Source organism: Lithobates pipiens, unplaced genomic scaffold, assembly GCF_037356315.1.
Source record: "Lithobates pipiens isolate NorthernLeopardFrog02 unplaced genomic scaffold, aLitPip1_a1.2 Scaffold_23, whole genome shotgun sequence".
NCBI lineage: Eukaryota > Metazoa > Chordata > Amphibia > Anura > Ranidae > Lithobates > Lithobates pipiens.
In genome coordinates this window covers 322,902,452-322,918,339 of record NW_027507785.1, presented here as the reverse complement: position 1 = coordinate 322,918,339, position 15,888 = coordinate 322,902,452, and the positions used below count along the sequence as shown (strand labels likewise).

General features: G+C 43.9%; 1 protein-coding gene across 3 annotated transcripts in view; it reads right to left on the bottom strand.

The window, feature by feature from the left end:
• Positions 1-8,201: 8,201 nt before the first annotated feature.
• The window catches only part of FYB2 (FYN binding protein 2), a 108,675-nt gene continuing 100,988 nt past the window's right edge, over positions 8,202-15,888 (bottom strand). For all 3 annotated transcript variants that reach the window (XM_077450639.1, XM_077450641.1, XM_077450640.1), the window contains exon 23: positions 8,202-10,230. In XM_077450639.1, coding sequence (XP_077306765.1) covers positions 10,218-10,230 — 13 coding nt within the window. In that variant the 3' untranslated portion in view covers positions 8,202-10,217. The remainder of the gene's footprint in view (positions 10,231-15,888) is intronic.

Here is a 15,888-nt window from a genome sequence, read left to right as displayed (position 1 = left end):
ACACTTAGTAGAAGGTGAGCTGGGGGTGCCTGGTGCAGCAGGACTGCCCTATGCCTGCATGAGCGCACAAAACCAGGATAAGTAGTAGCAGTTGAGGGTTGGGTGGCCAGAGGTGACCAAAGTTACATGGCTCTTACAAGCAGGGGCAGCAGAGAGGTGCTTCCTTAATGCCCTATATCAGTGATGGCGAACATTGCCACCCCAGATGTTTTGGAACTACATTTCCCATGATGCTCATGCACTCTGTACATCTCTAACAGTATATACAGCAGGGCTCGACAAAACCCGGGCGCCCGGTCGCATTTGCGACTAGAATTCCAGACCTGGCGCCTGGGGCAGCACAGCTGGGGGTATGCTGTCTCCGTGGCCCCCCCCGGCGCGATCGCGTCGGGCCGCGCCGCCGCCGGCCGGTAATTTAGCCCCCGGCTTTGAGGCCTTCTACGATCCTATGGTTCCTTCTGTAATCTGGCGCCCTCTTGTGGTGGCCGTTGGAATTACAACCAGCAATGCTAATGGATGTAATGCTAATTTTCCCTGTCTGCCAGCCTATCTTTCTTCCCTTTACTCAGAACCCCTAAAAATTATATATATATTTTATTCTAACACCCTAGAGAATAAAATGGTGGTCGTTGCAATACTGTTTGTCACACCGTATTTGCACAGCGGACTTACAAGCGCACTTTTTTGGGGAAAATGTATTTAATAAAAAAAAAAAAAATAAGACAGTAAAGTTAGCCCAATTTTTTTTAATATTGTGAAAGATAATGTTGCGTCGAGTAAATCGATACCAAACATGTCATGCTTCAAAATTGCGCCCGCTCATCGAATGGCGACAAACTTTTACCCTTTAAAATCTCCATAGGCGACATTTAAAAAATTCTACAGGTTGCACTTTTTAAGTTACAGAGGAGGTCTGGGGCTAGAATTATTGCTCTCACTCTACCGATCGCAGCGATACCTCACATGTGTGGTTTGAACACCGCTTTCATATATGCGTTCGCTTCTGCACGCAAGCTTGGCGGGACAGGGCGCGTTTAAAATATTTTTTTTTTATTTTAACTTTTATTTTTATTTTTTTCACTGTTCTTTAAAAAAAAAAAAAAAAAAATGTGTGTCACTTTTGTTCCTATTACAAGGAATGTAAAAATCCCTTGTAATAGAAAAAAGCATGACAGGTCCTCTTGTATATGAGATCTGGGGTCAGAGAGACCTCACATCTCATATTTACACTAAAATGCAATTTAAAAAAAAAAATTGTCATTTGAAAAAAAAAAATAAAATGTCCCTCTAAGAGCTATGGGGGGCAATGACTTGGAGACAGGTGGGGGGCTTGGGGCTATCTTCCCCTCACTTGTCTCCATGTCAGGCCAGGGACAGGTCCGGATCGCCATCACGGACCCGGCTCCTAACTTTTTTAGCTGGCTCCTAGATTCCAAGCAAATTTGTCAACCCCTGATATACAGTATATCTCCTAATAATATATCTCCTCTAATAGTATATCTCTTCTGATAGTATATATAGTATATCGCCTATATACTATTAGAGGAGATATGCTGCTTTGTCTCCTCTAACAGTATATCTCCTCTAATAGTATATACAGTATATCGCTTCTGTCCGTTATTCTCAGAGTGGATTAAAGATTTTACTCCCTAATCATACAGTTGGTTATTTATATTTACCACTGTATAGATATCTTTAAGAATAAATTGCCTTTTTTTTAAGCTTTACATATTAACCACTTGCCGACCAGCGCACGCCGATGTACGTCGACAGAATGGCACGGGCAGGCAAATGGGCGTACATTTACGTCCCTTTAAATTTGCCGCCCTGCCATCGGGAGCGCGGCGGCGCGCTCCCGCGCTGGTCGGGACCCCCGTGAGTCCGGTCGCGGGACCCGCGGACTCGATCGCCGCGGTCATACCCGCGATCGTCTTACGGAGCAGCCGAATGAAGAAATGCCGTTGTAAACAGCATTTCTCCATTCTGCCTAGCAACTAGTGACGCTGATCTCTGCTCCATGTGATTGGAGCAGAGATCAGTGTTCACTAAATGAAAGCCCAACCCCCCCCCCCCACAGTTAGTAACACACCCCTAGGAACACTTAACCCCTACACTGCCACCCACTGGTTAACCCCTTCACTGCCAGTGTCATTTACACAGGAATCACTGCATTTATATAGCACTGATTACTGTATAAATGACAATGGTCCCAAAAATGTCCGATGGGTCCCCCACAATGTCGCAGTCACATTAAAAATCGCTGATCGCCGCCATTACTAGTAATAAAAAATTATTAATAAAAATGCTATAAAACTATCCCTATTTTGTAAACGCTATAACTTTTGCGCAAACCAATCAATAATCGCTTATTGCGATTTTTTTTTACCAAAAATATGTAGAAGAATACGTATCGGCCTAAACTGAGGGAAAACATGTTTTTTTATATATTTTTGGGGAATATTTATTATAACAAAAAGTAAAAAATAATGCGTTTTTTTTTCAAAATTTTCGCTCTATTTTTGTTTATAGCGCAAAAAATAAAAACCGCAGAGGCAAACAAATACCACCAAAAGAAAGCTCTATTTGTGGGAAAAAAGACGTCAATTTTGTTTGGGAGCCACGTCGCACGACCGCGCAATTGTCAGTTAAAGCGACGCAGTGCCGAATCGCAAAAAGTGGTCTGGTCTTTGACCAGCAAAATGGTCCGGTCTGAAAGTGGTTAACCACTTCAGCCCCAGGAGATTTTACCCCCTTCCTGACCAGAGCACTTTTTTTTGCGATTCGGCACTGCGTCGCTTTAACTGACATTTGCGCAGCCGTGCGATGTCACACCAAAACAAAATTGACCTCCTTTTTTTTTCCCCACACAAATAGAGCTTTCTTCTGTCTTCTGGTATCTGGTCACCTCTGAGGTTTGTATTTTTTCCACCATAAATAAATAAAAAAAAGCGACAATTTTGAAAAAAAAAAACAATATTTTTTACTTTTTGCTATAATATCCCCCAAAAATATATAAAAAAAAAAAACTTTTCCTCAGTTTAGGCCGATATTGCGATTTAAAAAAATAAATAAAAATAATGTAGAATAAATAAGTGTATATTGATTGGTTTGCGCAAAAGTTATAGTGTCTACAAAATAGGGGATTATAGCATTTTTATTGTTTTTTTTTTTTTTTTTTTTTTTTATTATTATTAGTAATGGTGTTAATCAGCGATTTTTATTGAGACTGACATATAGGACACTTTTGACACTATTTTGGGACCCATGTCATGTATACAGCCATCAGTGCTATAAAAATGCACTGATTACTGTGTAAATTACACTGACAGGCAAGGGGTTAAACACTAGGGCAGCGATATGCAATTAGCGGACCTCCAGCTGTTGCAGAACTACAACTCCCATCAAGCATAGCAAGACTCTGACAGCCACAAGCATAACTCCCAGAGCCAGAGGCATGATGGGACTTGTAGTTTTGCAACAGCTGGAGGTCCGCTAATTGCAGATCCCTGCACTAGGGGTTAATTAAGGGGTTAAGTGTGTCCTAGGGAGTGATTCTAACTGTGGGGGGAGGGGGAGAGATGGGCTACCACTGACAGGACAGCGGTCACTGCTCACCATCACAGGGAGTGATGATTTCTGTCATGTCACTAGGCAGAACAGGGACATGCCTTGTTTACATAGGCATCTGCCCGCTCTGCTCCGTAACACGATCGTGGGACACCGGTGAACATAGAGTCTGCGGGCGCGGCCACATTGCACGCAGTGGGCGCATGCCCACTAGCTCCGCCAATTAAAGGGGATGTACAGGTACGCCCATTTGCCCACTGCTGCCATTGTGCTGACATATATCGGCGTGCGGCGGTCAGCAAGTGGCTCAATTATACACCACACTTTTATTAAGGTTGTTAACCGATTAATTAAAACAATAATCGGCCAACTAATTGATTATGAAAGTAATCGATCGTTGCAGCCCTAGATGAAACCCATGACTGGAAACCTGCCCTATGCCCTCCCCCCTCCTAAACACAAGCACGGAAATCATACTTCTCCTGTATCTACTGCAACCTCACAGCATCTGAAGATAGTGGCCCCTGAGACACCAGGAAACGCTCCTCCTACGCCTGCTGCTGTTTCTCCAGTGCCCTGTCTATAATGCCAAGTAGTGATGGGCTTGGAGGGTGTGTTCGGATTGAAGCCGTCACTTAGGGTTGCCACCTTTTCTTCAAGACAAACCCAAACACTTTAGCGGCCTGGTCCACCTTTGGGTGCCCCAAGTAGAGAAATAATGTGGTGCGCACAGCGTGCCGTAGCGAAGAGTGGGTATGGCCAAATTGCTCTTGCTGCCTTCACCACCCTGCCCCCCCCCCCCCCCCGGTGATGCTGAACCTGCCCCCCCAAACAGCTGCTATTATTAGCGGTGTGGCTATTTTGGTTACTTGGGGTGGCGCAGCCTGGTCTGAAGAATGTGTCAAGGTTTCAGTCTGCCTGAAACCTGGACCAATGCTTCAAAACACAGACTGTGTCCGGGTGAATCCCGGACAGGTGGCAACCCTACCGTCGCTGCACACTGACAATCGTAGGCAGTGGGGGCATTTCCCGACCAGCAGCTGCACATATATACACGCTGCCTATGATCGGTGGTGTTCAGTGGCGGGGGTTCAATCCGAACATTAACCCAAAAAGAACCGCGCTCTCTTCAAAAATTACTGAGTGCATATACCTCCCATATGAGACCAGTGTCCCAACCGGGAAGCTGTGTATATAAAGAAATAAATACAGTGCAATGTCATTAGACAATCGTAATGAATGTGACTTCCAATACCCCAAAAAAATACAAAATTTCAATCGTGAATTACATGTAAAAATTATTTATATATGCAAAACTGTAATCCATGTATACATGAACAGTTGAATCTGTCCTTAATAACAATTAAATGTGTCCTTATGTGGTAGTCCTCAAAATGGATCCATCTATAAAGTCAAATATTCTCAAATGCAAAACACCACGTGTTAAAGCGGAGGTCCACCCTAAAGTGAACCTTCCGCTCATTGGAACCCTCCCCCCCTCCGGCGCCACAATTGGCACCTTTCAGGGGGGAGGGGGTGCAGGTACCTGTACAGTACAGGTATCTGCACCCACTTCCGGGATAGCTCTCTGCGGAAAGGGGCGTAGATTCTGCAGAATCTACGCCCCTTTCCGAAAGTCCCCCCGCTGCCTGCTGGGAAACACACAGATCCCAGAGACAGCGGGGACCGTCCTTATTGAGCAGCGCGACTCGCGCATGCGCAGTAGGGAACCGGGAAATGAAGCCGAAAGGCTCCACTTCCTGATTCCCATACCCAAGATGGCGGCGGCAGCACCCGAGAGACGATCGAGAGATCGGCTTCGGGTGCCGACATCGCGGGCGCGCTGGACAGGTAAGTGTCACTATTTTAAAAGTCAGCAGCTGCAGTATTTGTAGCTGCTGGCTTTAAAAAAAAAAAAAAAAAAATAACACGCGGACTCCCGCTTTAATTATAGTGTTTGGAAAAGGTAATTCTTTGCTTCATATTCCAAGCCGTGAAACATGCCACAGTGCATCGCCAAAAGTCAAGATTGGATCCTTACCAGATGTCACAAAATAATTCGCTTATCAAAGGATCAGGCCAGGCTATGTATACTCCTCAATCCTCCAAAACTCCGCCCTCCTCCAGGATCACGGTTCAAAAGGACTCCAGTTTATATATATATAATATGATAAGCATACAGGGAGGTATGGCATAACAGGTGGGAAGCGTCGGCCGTGCGCAAATCTCCACAGGTCTATCCTTCTCCAGCTGGTACCGTTCAAGGCAATAAACAGCGTGTCACACCGCCTTCACACTGAGATATCGGGACACAGGACTAAAACTTCAAGGGAATTTAACCACTTACAGACCGGACCATTTTGCTGGTCAAAGACCAGACCACTTTTTTGCGATTCGGCACTGCGTCGCTTTAACTGACAATTGCGCGGTCGTGCGACGTGGCTCCCAAACAAAATTTACGTCCTTTTTTTCCCACAAATAGAGCTTTCTTTTGGTGGTATTTGATCACCCCTGCGGTTTTTATTTTTTGGCGCTATAAACAAAAATAGAGCGACAATTTTGAGAGAAAAAAACGCATTTTTTACTTTTTGTTATAATAAATATCCCCCAAAAATATATAAAAAAACATTTTTTTCCCTCAGTTTAGGCCGATACATATTCTTCTACATATTTTTGGTAAAAAAAAAAAAATCGCAATAAGCGATTGGTTTGCGCAAAAGTTATAGCGTTTACAAAATAGGGGATAGTTTTATAGCATTTTTATTAATAATTTTTTATTATTATTTTTTTTTTTACTAGTAATGGCGGCGATCAGCGATTTTTTATTGTGACTGCGACATTGTGGCGGACACATCGGACATTTTTGACACATTTTTGGGACCATTGTCATTTATACAGTAATCACTGCTATACAAATGCAGTGATTCCTGTGTAAATGACACTGGCAGTGAAGGGGTTAACCAGTGGGTGGCAGTGTAGGGGTTAAGTGTTCCTAGGGGTGTGTTACTAACTGTGGGGGGTTTGGGCTTTCATTTAGTGAACACTGATCTCTGCTCCAATCACATGGAGCAGAGATCAGCATCACTAGTTGCTAGGCAGAATGGAGAAATGCTGTTTACACGGCATTTCCTCCATTCAGCGTCCCGTGAGACGATCGCGGGTATGCCCGCGGCGATAGAGTCCGCGGGTCCCGCGACCGGACTCACGGGGGCCCTGACCATCGCGGGAGCGCGCCGCCGGCGGCGCGCTCCCGATGGCAGGGCGGCATTGAAGATTGGACGTACATGTACGCCAATATGCCTGCCCGTGCCATTCTGTCGAAGTACATCGTTGTGCGCTGGTCGGGAACCGGTTAAACTGGGATAGTTGGCAAGTATGAGGCAACTGCTTTGGGCCCCACAACAATGACAGGGCCCAGGGCAGCTGCCCCTTTTGCCCTGCCTTATAGACGGCCCTGACCAGCTGTTAGGACACTGAGTGGCACAACCAACTCCAGCAGCGTGTCATGTCTTGCATCCTTCCCAGCTGCCAACAAAGTTGCCCATTGAATAATATATGCTAGATGTGTAACATTCCTGCCCATATTTGCTGGACCATGTGGCTGTGGTCAGGTGGACTCTCCTGCTGACTGCGTGGTCCAAGGATATGGAAACATTAACTCAGTTTTGTTACCAGCGGTTTCAGGGCCGTCTTTAAGGCAGGGCAAAAGGGGGCAGCTGCCCTGGGCCCTGTCATTGTTGTGGGGCCCAAAGCAGCTGCCTCATACTTGCCAACTATCCCAGTGTACATTCCCTTGTCCCTTGAAGTTTTGGTCCTGTGCTGCTACTAATGCTGCCCAGCTCTGCCCTATTGTGTACAGATGACTCACCTGCAGACCTCTGTTTACATGTAAATACTGACATTCATATGTAAATAGCAGTGACATGCATATGTGAATAGCTGAGGCCAACTGCATTGATATGTAAATAAAGGTAGCATTCATAGGTATATACATTGTAGACAAGTGTCATTTCTTCAGTGTTGTCACATGAAAAGATAGAAGAAAAGATTTACAAAAATGTGGGGGGTGTACTTACTTTTGTTAGATACTGTATCTGAATCATTTGTGGGCACTGATTGCACATTCATTTGAACATGTGGATGGCCATGGGGTACATACCTGGCCATCCACATGTTGCCTCCTTCCCTGGTGGCCCAGTGTGGTCATCTGAGGGGGGGCTGTGCTGATAAACAATCAGCGCAGACCCCCCCCTGTCAGGAGAGACACAGATTGGCTCTCCTCTACTCCTCTGGCAGACCCGAGTGAGGAAACGTTGATCACCGGCTCTTCCTGTTCACATTGTGACCAGCCGTGATTGGACGTCATCGCGCTCCTTGTGCAGGGTGACTGGTCTTGTTTCCGCCCCCCCCCCCCACCTCCTGTAGGTTTCTGTAGTGGGTGGAGTCTGCTGGGCCCCTCCCACAGCTCTGCTCAGGCTCCGTACAGCCCAGTGATGATGTCACTGCCAAAGGTGGATTTCTATCCTTTGTGGCGATTGGTGGATATGTTTCCATTGAAGTTTCTTGTTCCCGGAGTTCAACTTTAAATGAAAGCAAAATGCGCAGCGCTCAGAGAGAAAAAGGACAGCGGAGGATTTTCAGGGTTGACATTTTCTCTTTTTTAATTTTATGATGAAATATTCAGATTTCAAACAAATAAATGAAGACAGCTCAGATATAAAAGCCCCGAGTATTTGTACTCCTATAGAATGAACCTATATAAATATACGGCCTCCACCACAGCAAAGTCTGCAGCAATCCTATGAAGACAACATGTACCAGAACATTTAGAATTCTTTTTTTTTTAAATTATTATTATATTTTTTATCTCATTTTTATATTTTTTTATTATGAGACCCACCAGATTGCACCCAGCGCTACCTACCCCCCCCCCCCCGTAATTAAGTCTCACTTCTGCTGCTGCATTCTACATACTATAAAAAACTAAAAAAAGGACACATGTGCTGAAGAAAACCTACAGGCTGCCCCTCGCTGACGTGCTCCCTCTGAAAATGCCAGATATCTGGCTGCAGTTGCTGATTCAGCCCAGGCTACAATACATTCCGAGTTACTGATCTGGAAGGAGTACAGAGGCTCCGAGCTCTCTATGCTTGTTTCAGTTCCTGACCCAGAAGGGACCAAAAGCCAGGCAAGTAGCATTTTCGGATGGAGGTCAGCAATGGCAACCTACACATTTATTTTAGTATGGGAGATCGGGGGGTGGGGGAGAGCTGCAGCAGGTGGGCAGAGCTGAGAATCTGCTGCTGGACCCATTGGACGATTCCATCCAAAAAAAACAACAACAAAATCCCTTATTGGTTTAGACTAGAGCTGCACGATTCTGGGGAGAAAATAGAAGCACCATTTTTTTTTTCTTAGAATAAAGATCACGGTTCTTGCGGAGTAACATCTTTCACAATATACAAAAACATTGGGCAAACTTTACCGTTTATTTTATTTTAATTTTTTTTTTAATCCATTAAAGTGCATTTTTTTCCCCCCAAAAAATTTAATTTGAAAGACCGTTGCGCAAATACAGTGTTACATAAAATATTGCAACAACCACCATTTTATTCTCTAGGGTCTTTGCTAAAAAAAATATAATATGTATGTATGTATGTATGTTTGGGGGTTCCAAGTAATTTTCTAGCAAAAAAAATAATGATTTTAACTTGAAACCAACAGGTGTCAGAAATAAAGGTCAAGTCTTTAAGTGGTTAAGCTTCCCTTATTTACAGACAGAAGTTCATTCCTTTGATCTAAAGAACAAAACTTTACAATGTTTATCGTTAGCTCAGCAGCTGAGGAATGTTGTGAAACTTGTCAGACTGGCTTTTTTTTTTTTTTTGACAGCTGCTTGAGCAGAAAACTCTCTGCATAGAATCGGGAAAATGCTTTGTTAAGATCGCGAGGGGGAAAGAATCGCAATCTCGATTCTTAACGATTAATCGTGCAGCTCTAGATTAGACTAATCATTTTTTTAAGGCAGATTCATATCTAGATAAGGAATGAATTGGTGGAAAGGGGGGGAAGGGTACAATGAGAACACATATGTCCAAAATTCAAAAACTTAAAGGATCACTCCACTAACACAAAACATATGACCAAAATTTGAAAACTTAAAGGATCACTCCACTAAGATAAAACATTTCAGTTATAAGTCGATCCTTGGGGTGTTGAAATCGCCCATCAGCCTCGGAGGTTTTCCATAGCAGAGATCTCTATTCCCAACTTCCTGGCTTTGACCCATTGCTGCCATTGCAGAACCAAAAAGGAGCAGTCTCAAAGCACGTCGAAAATGAACAGTGAAGGATCCAGCCATAAGGGCAGCAAACAAACTGCAAAAGGAGCTGGAAATCGGGAGGGGTGTGCAGATCTCAGCAAAGCAGTCCCCGAACGACAGAAGAAAAGCATTTCAATCCGCAAGGCTCCGCCCAAAACTGAGACGTCAGCTGACCCTCTGATGGTTTTCAAATAACAGACAAATTCTGGACTGGAATGAAGGAAATGTAAAGAATTGGGGGTGTCATGCTTTGAGCTTCATTCACCACCAGATATTTTAGGGGAAGTGGAAGTTGTGTGTCATTTTTGTTCTTTCTCCGGGAAAAGTTTCAATAATTCGGCCTGAAAGACAAAAAAGGAAAAAAAAACAATTAAAACCGTTCAACAAAGAAAAATCATTAAACATAAAAGTAATAATAATTAACGCAAGTGGTTTCTTATGCCGGAGGCTGGGCTGGGTTTCTGATCATGTGACCGCCGTGATTGGCTGCCACAGCGGTCATATGATTGGCAAGTTCCTGATGGCAAGTAGAGATCAGGAGGTTTCCGTTAGCCGCTGCCGGGGGTGCGTTCTCAGCACAGCTTTGTTAACATCCTGGTATAAAGAAAAGCGCCCGCTCGGTGTTAAAGAGGAAGTGAAGCCTTACTAAACATAAAAATAGACCCTGCAAGGCAAAGGCATAATGAGCTAGTATGCATAGCATACTAGCTCATTATGAATAACTTACCTGAGATGGAAGCCCCCGAAGCGACCTTCGTTGTCCTCCTCCGACGCCACCATTATAATTGGAGCGACTTCCGGGTATCGCGGCTCCGGCGCTGTGACTGGCCAAAGCCGCGATGACGTCACCCCCGCGCGTGCGCGCGGGAGCCGCTACTAACGGCATGATTAGTGCGCCTGTGCGCACGTAGACAGCGATGCCTGTCATTTTCAAATATCTCCTAAACCGTATAGGTGTAGGAGATAATTCTTGGACCTACAGGTAAGCCTTAATCTAGGCTTACCTGTAGGTCAAAGTGGTCTGTAAGGGTTTACAACCACTTATATGAAGAGGTTAAAAAAAAAAAGCATTTGTGCTGTGACATGAAGTGGAGATTATGATATCTTCACCATTCTCTTCACCTCGTCCAATCAGAGAACGCTTTGCAATCATTGAGAGAATGCAACGTGTTCTCTGAATGGTGCCAAGTGAGCGCCCTCCTGTCTTCACAAAGCAGTAGGGCAGCTGCTTGGTGCAGGGCTGTCTTTGATGTTGATTGGACCCTGGGCAAAATTTTCTTGGGCCCTCCCAAATCCACTTATCAACTATTTGTGGGCAGTGCAGGCTCGAGGGGAAGCTGCCTTGGGCCCTACAACCATGATTGGGCCCAGGGCAGCTGCCCCTTTTGCCCTGTGATTAAAGATGGCCCCAGCTTTTTGCAGGACCCAGAAGCTAGTAGAGATCATTGGAGTAGAAGTGTAGAAACAATGTAATACAGTTGTAGAAGTAATTTGGTAGCGGTGTAGTAGCGGTGTAGTAGCGGTGTAGTAGCGGTGTAGTAGCGGCGCACAGCCCCCAACTGTCCTTGATTTCATTGGACTGTCCCAGATTCGGAACACAGTCCCTCTTTCCTCCTCATTTGTTCCTCATTTTGGTCTGACCTGTATAGTTGTATATAAAATGCACTATTTATCTTTCATTAAGTGTTTCCCAGCGCTAAACCTTTCATTCAATTTCTAAATTGTTGTATTTGTAGATTTCAAAAGCCAACGTAAAGGAATAGTAGTAAAAAAAAAAAAAAAAAAAAAAAAAAGCACTTGTGGGTAGTGCTGGGCAAACGGTTCAGCCCGAGCATGGAGTTCAAGCCGAACATTGGCCGTTCATCCAACTCCCGAATTTGCAGGGTGCTCTGTGGGCATTTGGCCTGCAATGCACTGCGTGCTGCACAGTGCATTTTGCACCCAGATTGGGCAAAGCTTTGCCCAATCAGGGCACAGTATAAGCTGGTCGTTAAGAAGCGGGGCTGGGATGCCCATCGTGGTGTCCTTAACCACTTCCCGACCGCCTCACTGCGCCACAAGGGCGACGCACAGGCAGATTAACGTACCTGTACGTTGCCCTTTAAGAGGCGGCTCACGGGCACGCACCCGCCGGGAGCTCCGTGACCACGATTGCAGGTCCCGCGGACCCGATTTCTGCGGGGATACCCACGATTGTCTCACGGGGAGGAAGAACGGGGAGATGCTAATGTGAACAAGCATTTCCCGTTCTGCCTAATGACAGTGTCACTGATCTCTGCTCCTTGTAATAGGGAGCGCTGATCAGTGACGTGTCACACACAGCCCCTCCCCCCACACAGTTAGAATCACTCCATTGGACACACTTAACCCCTACAGCGCCCCCTAGTGGTTAGCCCCTTCACCACCAGTGACATTTTTACAGTAAGCAATGCAATGTTTTAGCATTGATCTCTGTATAAATGACAATGGTCCCAAAAATGTGTCAAAATTGTCCGATGTGTCCACCATAATGTCGCAGTCACAATGAAAATTGCTGATCGCCGCCATTACTAGTAAAAAAAAAAAATTATCAATAAAAATGCCATGAAACTATCCCCTATTTTGTAGACGCTATAACTTTTATGCAAACCAAATCAATAAATGCTTATTGTGATTTTTTTTTTTTACCAACAATATGTAGAAGAATACGTATCGGCCTAAACCGAAGAAAATTTTTTTTTATATATTTTTTGGAGATATTTATTATAGCAAAAAGTAAAAAATATTGCTTTTTTTTCTAAATTGTCGCTATTTTTTTGTTAAAAACTTCAGGAGGTGATCAAATACCACCAAAAGACAGCTCTGTTTGTGGAAAAGAAAAAAAAAAAAAAAAAAGGTCAATTTTGTTTGGGTGCGTCGCACGACCGCGCAATTGTCAGTTAAAGTGACGCAGTGCCGAATCGCAAAAAGTGCTGTGGTCAGGAAGGGGGTAAATTCTTCCGGGGCTGAAGTGGTTAACAACCGATGAGTCAATGGGTTTCCCTGCTGACAGCTGAATAAAAGAAAAGAAAAAAAAAAAAAAAAAAAAGAAGAGAAAAATAAATAAATAAATAACCCCATGGTCTCCCACCCCTCGGTGCAGTTTTTAAAGGGAACCCCCCAAAATCTGTGCCAGACCCTTATCAGGGTATGCAGTAGGGATGAGCTTCGTGTTCGAGTCGAACATTGGTTGTTCGTCCGTTCGGCGAAGTCCGAACATTTTGGTCCGTTCGCGCCAAATTCGTGTGGCGCTCACGGCCCACAATGCACTGCGATGGCGCAGTGCATTGCTGGCTCATGATTGGCCAAGCATGCACTGTGACCCCGCATGCTTGGCCAATCGCAGCGCCAGCAGCGAGAAGAGCCATGATTGGCCACAGGCAGGATGCCTGTGGCCAATCATAGCTCAGGCTGTGTAGTGTACGCCCCACACTATATAAGGCCGCCAGCGCGGCGGCCTTGTGTAGTGTGTTGGCGTCTGAAGCAGTGGGTGTTCTGTGTACCTTCAACACAGTACACACCGATCGTTTTCGGCCAATTTTCAATCTTGCTGTTGTGTAGTGGTTATTGTCTGCGTACCCTGACCGCAGTATACACCGCTAAATTTTTTTTTATAAATTCTTTATTTTTTCATCTTTTCTTTCCATAGATTTCACATTACATTTCGTTTTACATCTACAACTTCTTTAACAGCTATAACAGTCTTATAATATTTCAATCCGTACCTCAATTACATGTCATCCTCCCCCCTCCCTCACCCTTCCCTCCCAGAAAAATAAATAAATAAATATACAAACAAGAGAAAAAAAAAAAAAAAAAAAAAAAGTTTGAATTTTCACTATAATCCCCCCCTCACTCCCCCCCCCCCACCACCACCCGCCTGCTCTATCATATTTCGAAATGTTTCACATCATACTTTCTCTATAATTTAGATATGGAGCCCAGATCTTCTGATATTTCTCGTCTTGATCTCTCATTGTCATTGTTAAATTTTCCATTTGTTGGATTTCTGCAATTCTCTGAAACCACTGTGCTCTAGCTGGAGGGTTGCTTTTTTTCCACAGAACCGGGATACATGCCCTTGCTGCTATCAATAAATGTCTCAGCAAAGAATTTTTGAATCTTTCTATTGCCATTGGGATGTCCAGCAGCAGAAAAGTTGCCGGTTTATCTCCCAGGTCAATTCCTGTAATCCTTACAATAGTATCGGCTACCATCTCCCAGAACACTCTAATTTTTGGACATTCCCAAAATATATGTAATAATGTTCCTTCTGCTCCATGACATCTCCAACATGTCTCTGATATCTGGGGGTAAATTTGATGTAACACTTTTGGTGTTCTATACCACCTAATGAGGATCTTGTATCCCCCTTCTTGATATCTGCTTGCCATCGAGGCCTTTTGATTAAACAACAGCATCTTATCCTTTTGTTCTGGGGAAAACGTAGTCCCTAAATCTCTTTCCCCAAGCCTGTAAAAAGGGCAAATCTTGTGAAGTCTCCTGTTCTATTAACATACTATAAAAATAAGACATCAGATGTCTCAGTTCCTCTCCTTTCAAACAGATCTCTTCAAACTCAGTCAATGCCCTTATTTCTACGTATACCTTTGATTTAGATCTAATAAAGGCTTCTAATTGCCTCATTCTGAAAGGGTCTAATCCTAATGTCATTCCTTTTTCAATATCTTTTTTAGTCATTAACCGGTTGCCTACCGAGAAATGACAAATTCTACTCATACCTCTATCTTGTATTGTTTTAAACTTTGGATCTGTCATTCCCGGTAGAAATGCTGGGGTACCAAGGATAGGAAGGAGCGGACTGGGAGTTCTTGAAATAGATGTTTTCCTGAATACTCTTTTAGTTATTCGTAATGTCTCCCCTAGTATTGAATGTTTTCTCAATCCCATTGGTATTTCTGTATCTGGAATCCACACTAATCCTTCCAATGGGATATCTGTCGCTGCTTGTTCTGTCTGTATCCACGGTTTTTCGTTTTTAAGCCTACACCATTCCACTACTCTAGTTAAGTGTGAGGCCTCCTGGTATTTTATTGGATCTGGAAGTCCTATCCCTCCTTTTCCTTTGGGGAGTACTAAAATATCTCGGCGTACTCTTGCTGGTTTCCCAGCCCAGATGAACTTCATAAATCTTGATCTAAGATCCTTAAACAAACTTGAAGGGATCTTAATTGGTATAGTTTGAATTATGTATAACAGTCTGGGCATCACATTCATCTTAATAATATTGGTTCTCCCGAACCATGTAAAAATCTCTTTGTCCCATTTTTGAAGATCACTTTTGATCTGTCTTACCAGTGGGATATAGTTAAGTTCAAACAGTTCATTTAGATTTTTTGACATTTTTGTTCCTAAGTAACTTATATATGAATTCGTCCATCTAAAATCAAATTGCGTGGACACTGCTTGCAACTGAGGCGAATCCATCTCTACTCCCATTGCCTCCGATTTTCCATAGTTTATTCTAAAGTTGGATATTTTCCCATATTCTCGTAGCTCCATTAGTAAAGATGGGAGAGATGTAATTGGGGACGTTACAAAAAAGATCAAATCATCTGCATAAGCTGCCAACTTCTGATCCTCATTTTTTATTTTTACCCCCCTGATATCCACATTGGCACGTATTTTCCTTAAAAAAGGTTCTATTGTCAAAATGAATATCAGGGGTGAGAGGGGACATCCCTGGCGTGTTCCATTTAAAATGGAGAATGGCTCTGATAATCTGTCATTCACTTTCACCCTAGCACTTGGTTTTGAATATAAGTTTAGGATCCATCTCAGCATCCCCTCCCCCAGGCCTATATGTTGTAGTACTGCTTTTAAGAATATCCAATCCACCCGATCAAACGCTTTTTCTGCATCTGCAGATACTATCACCATTGACTTATGCAATTTTTGTACCAGGTAAATTGTGTTCACCACTCGTTGCGTATTTTCTCTTCCTTCTCTCCCTGGGACGA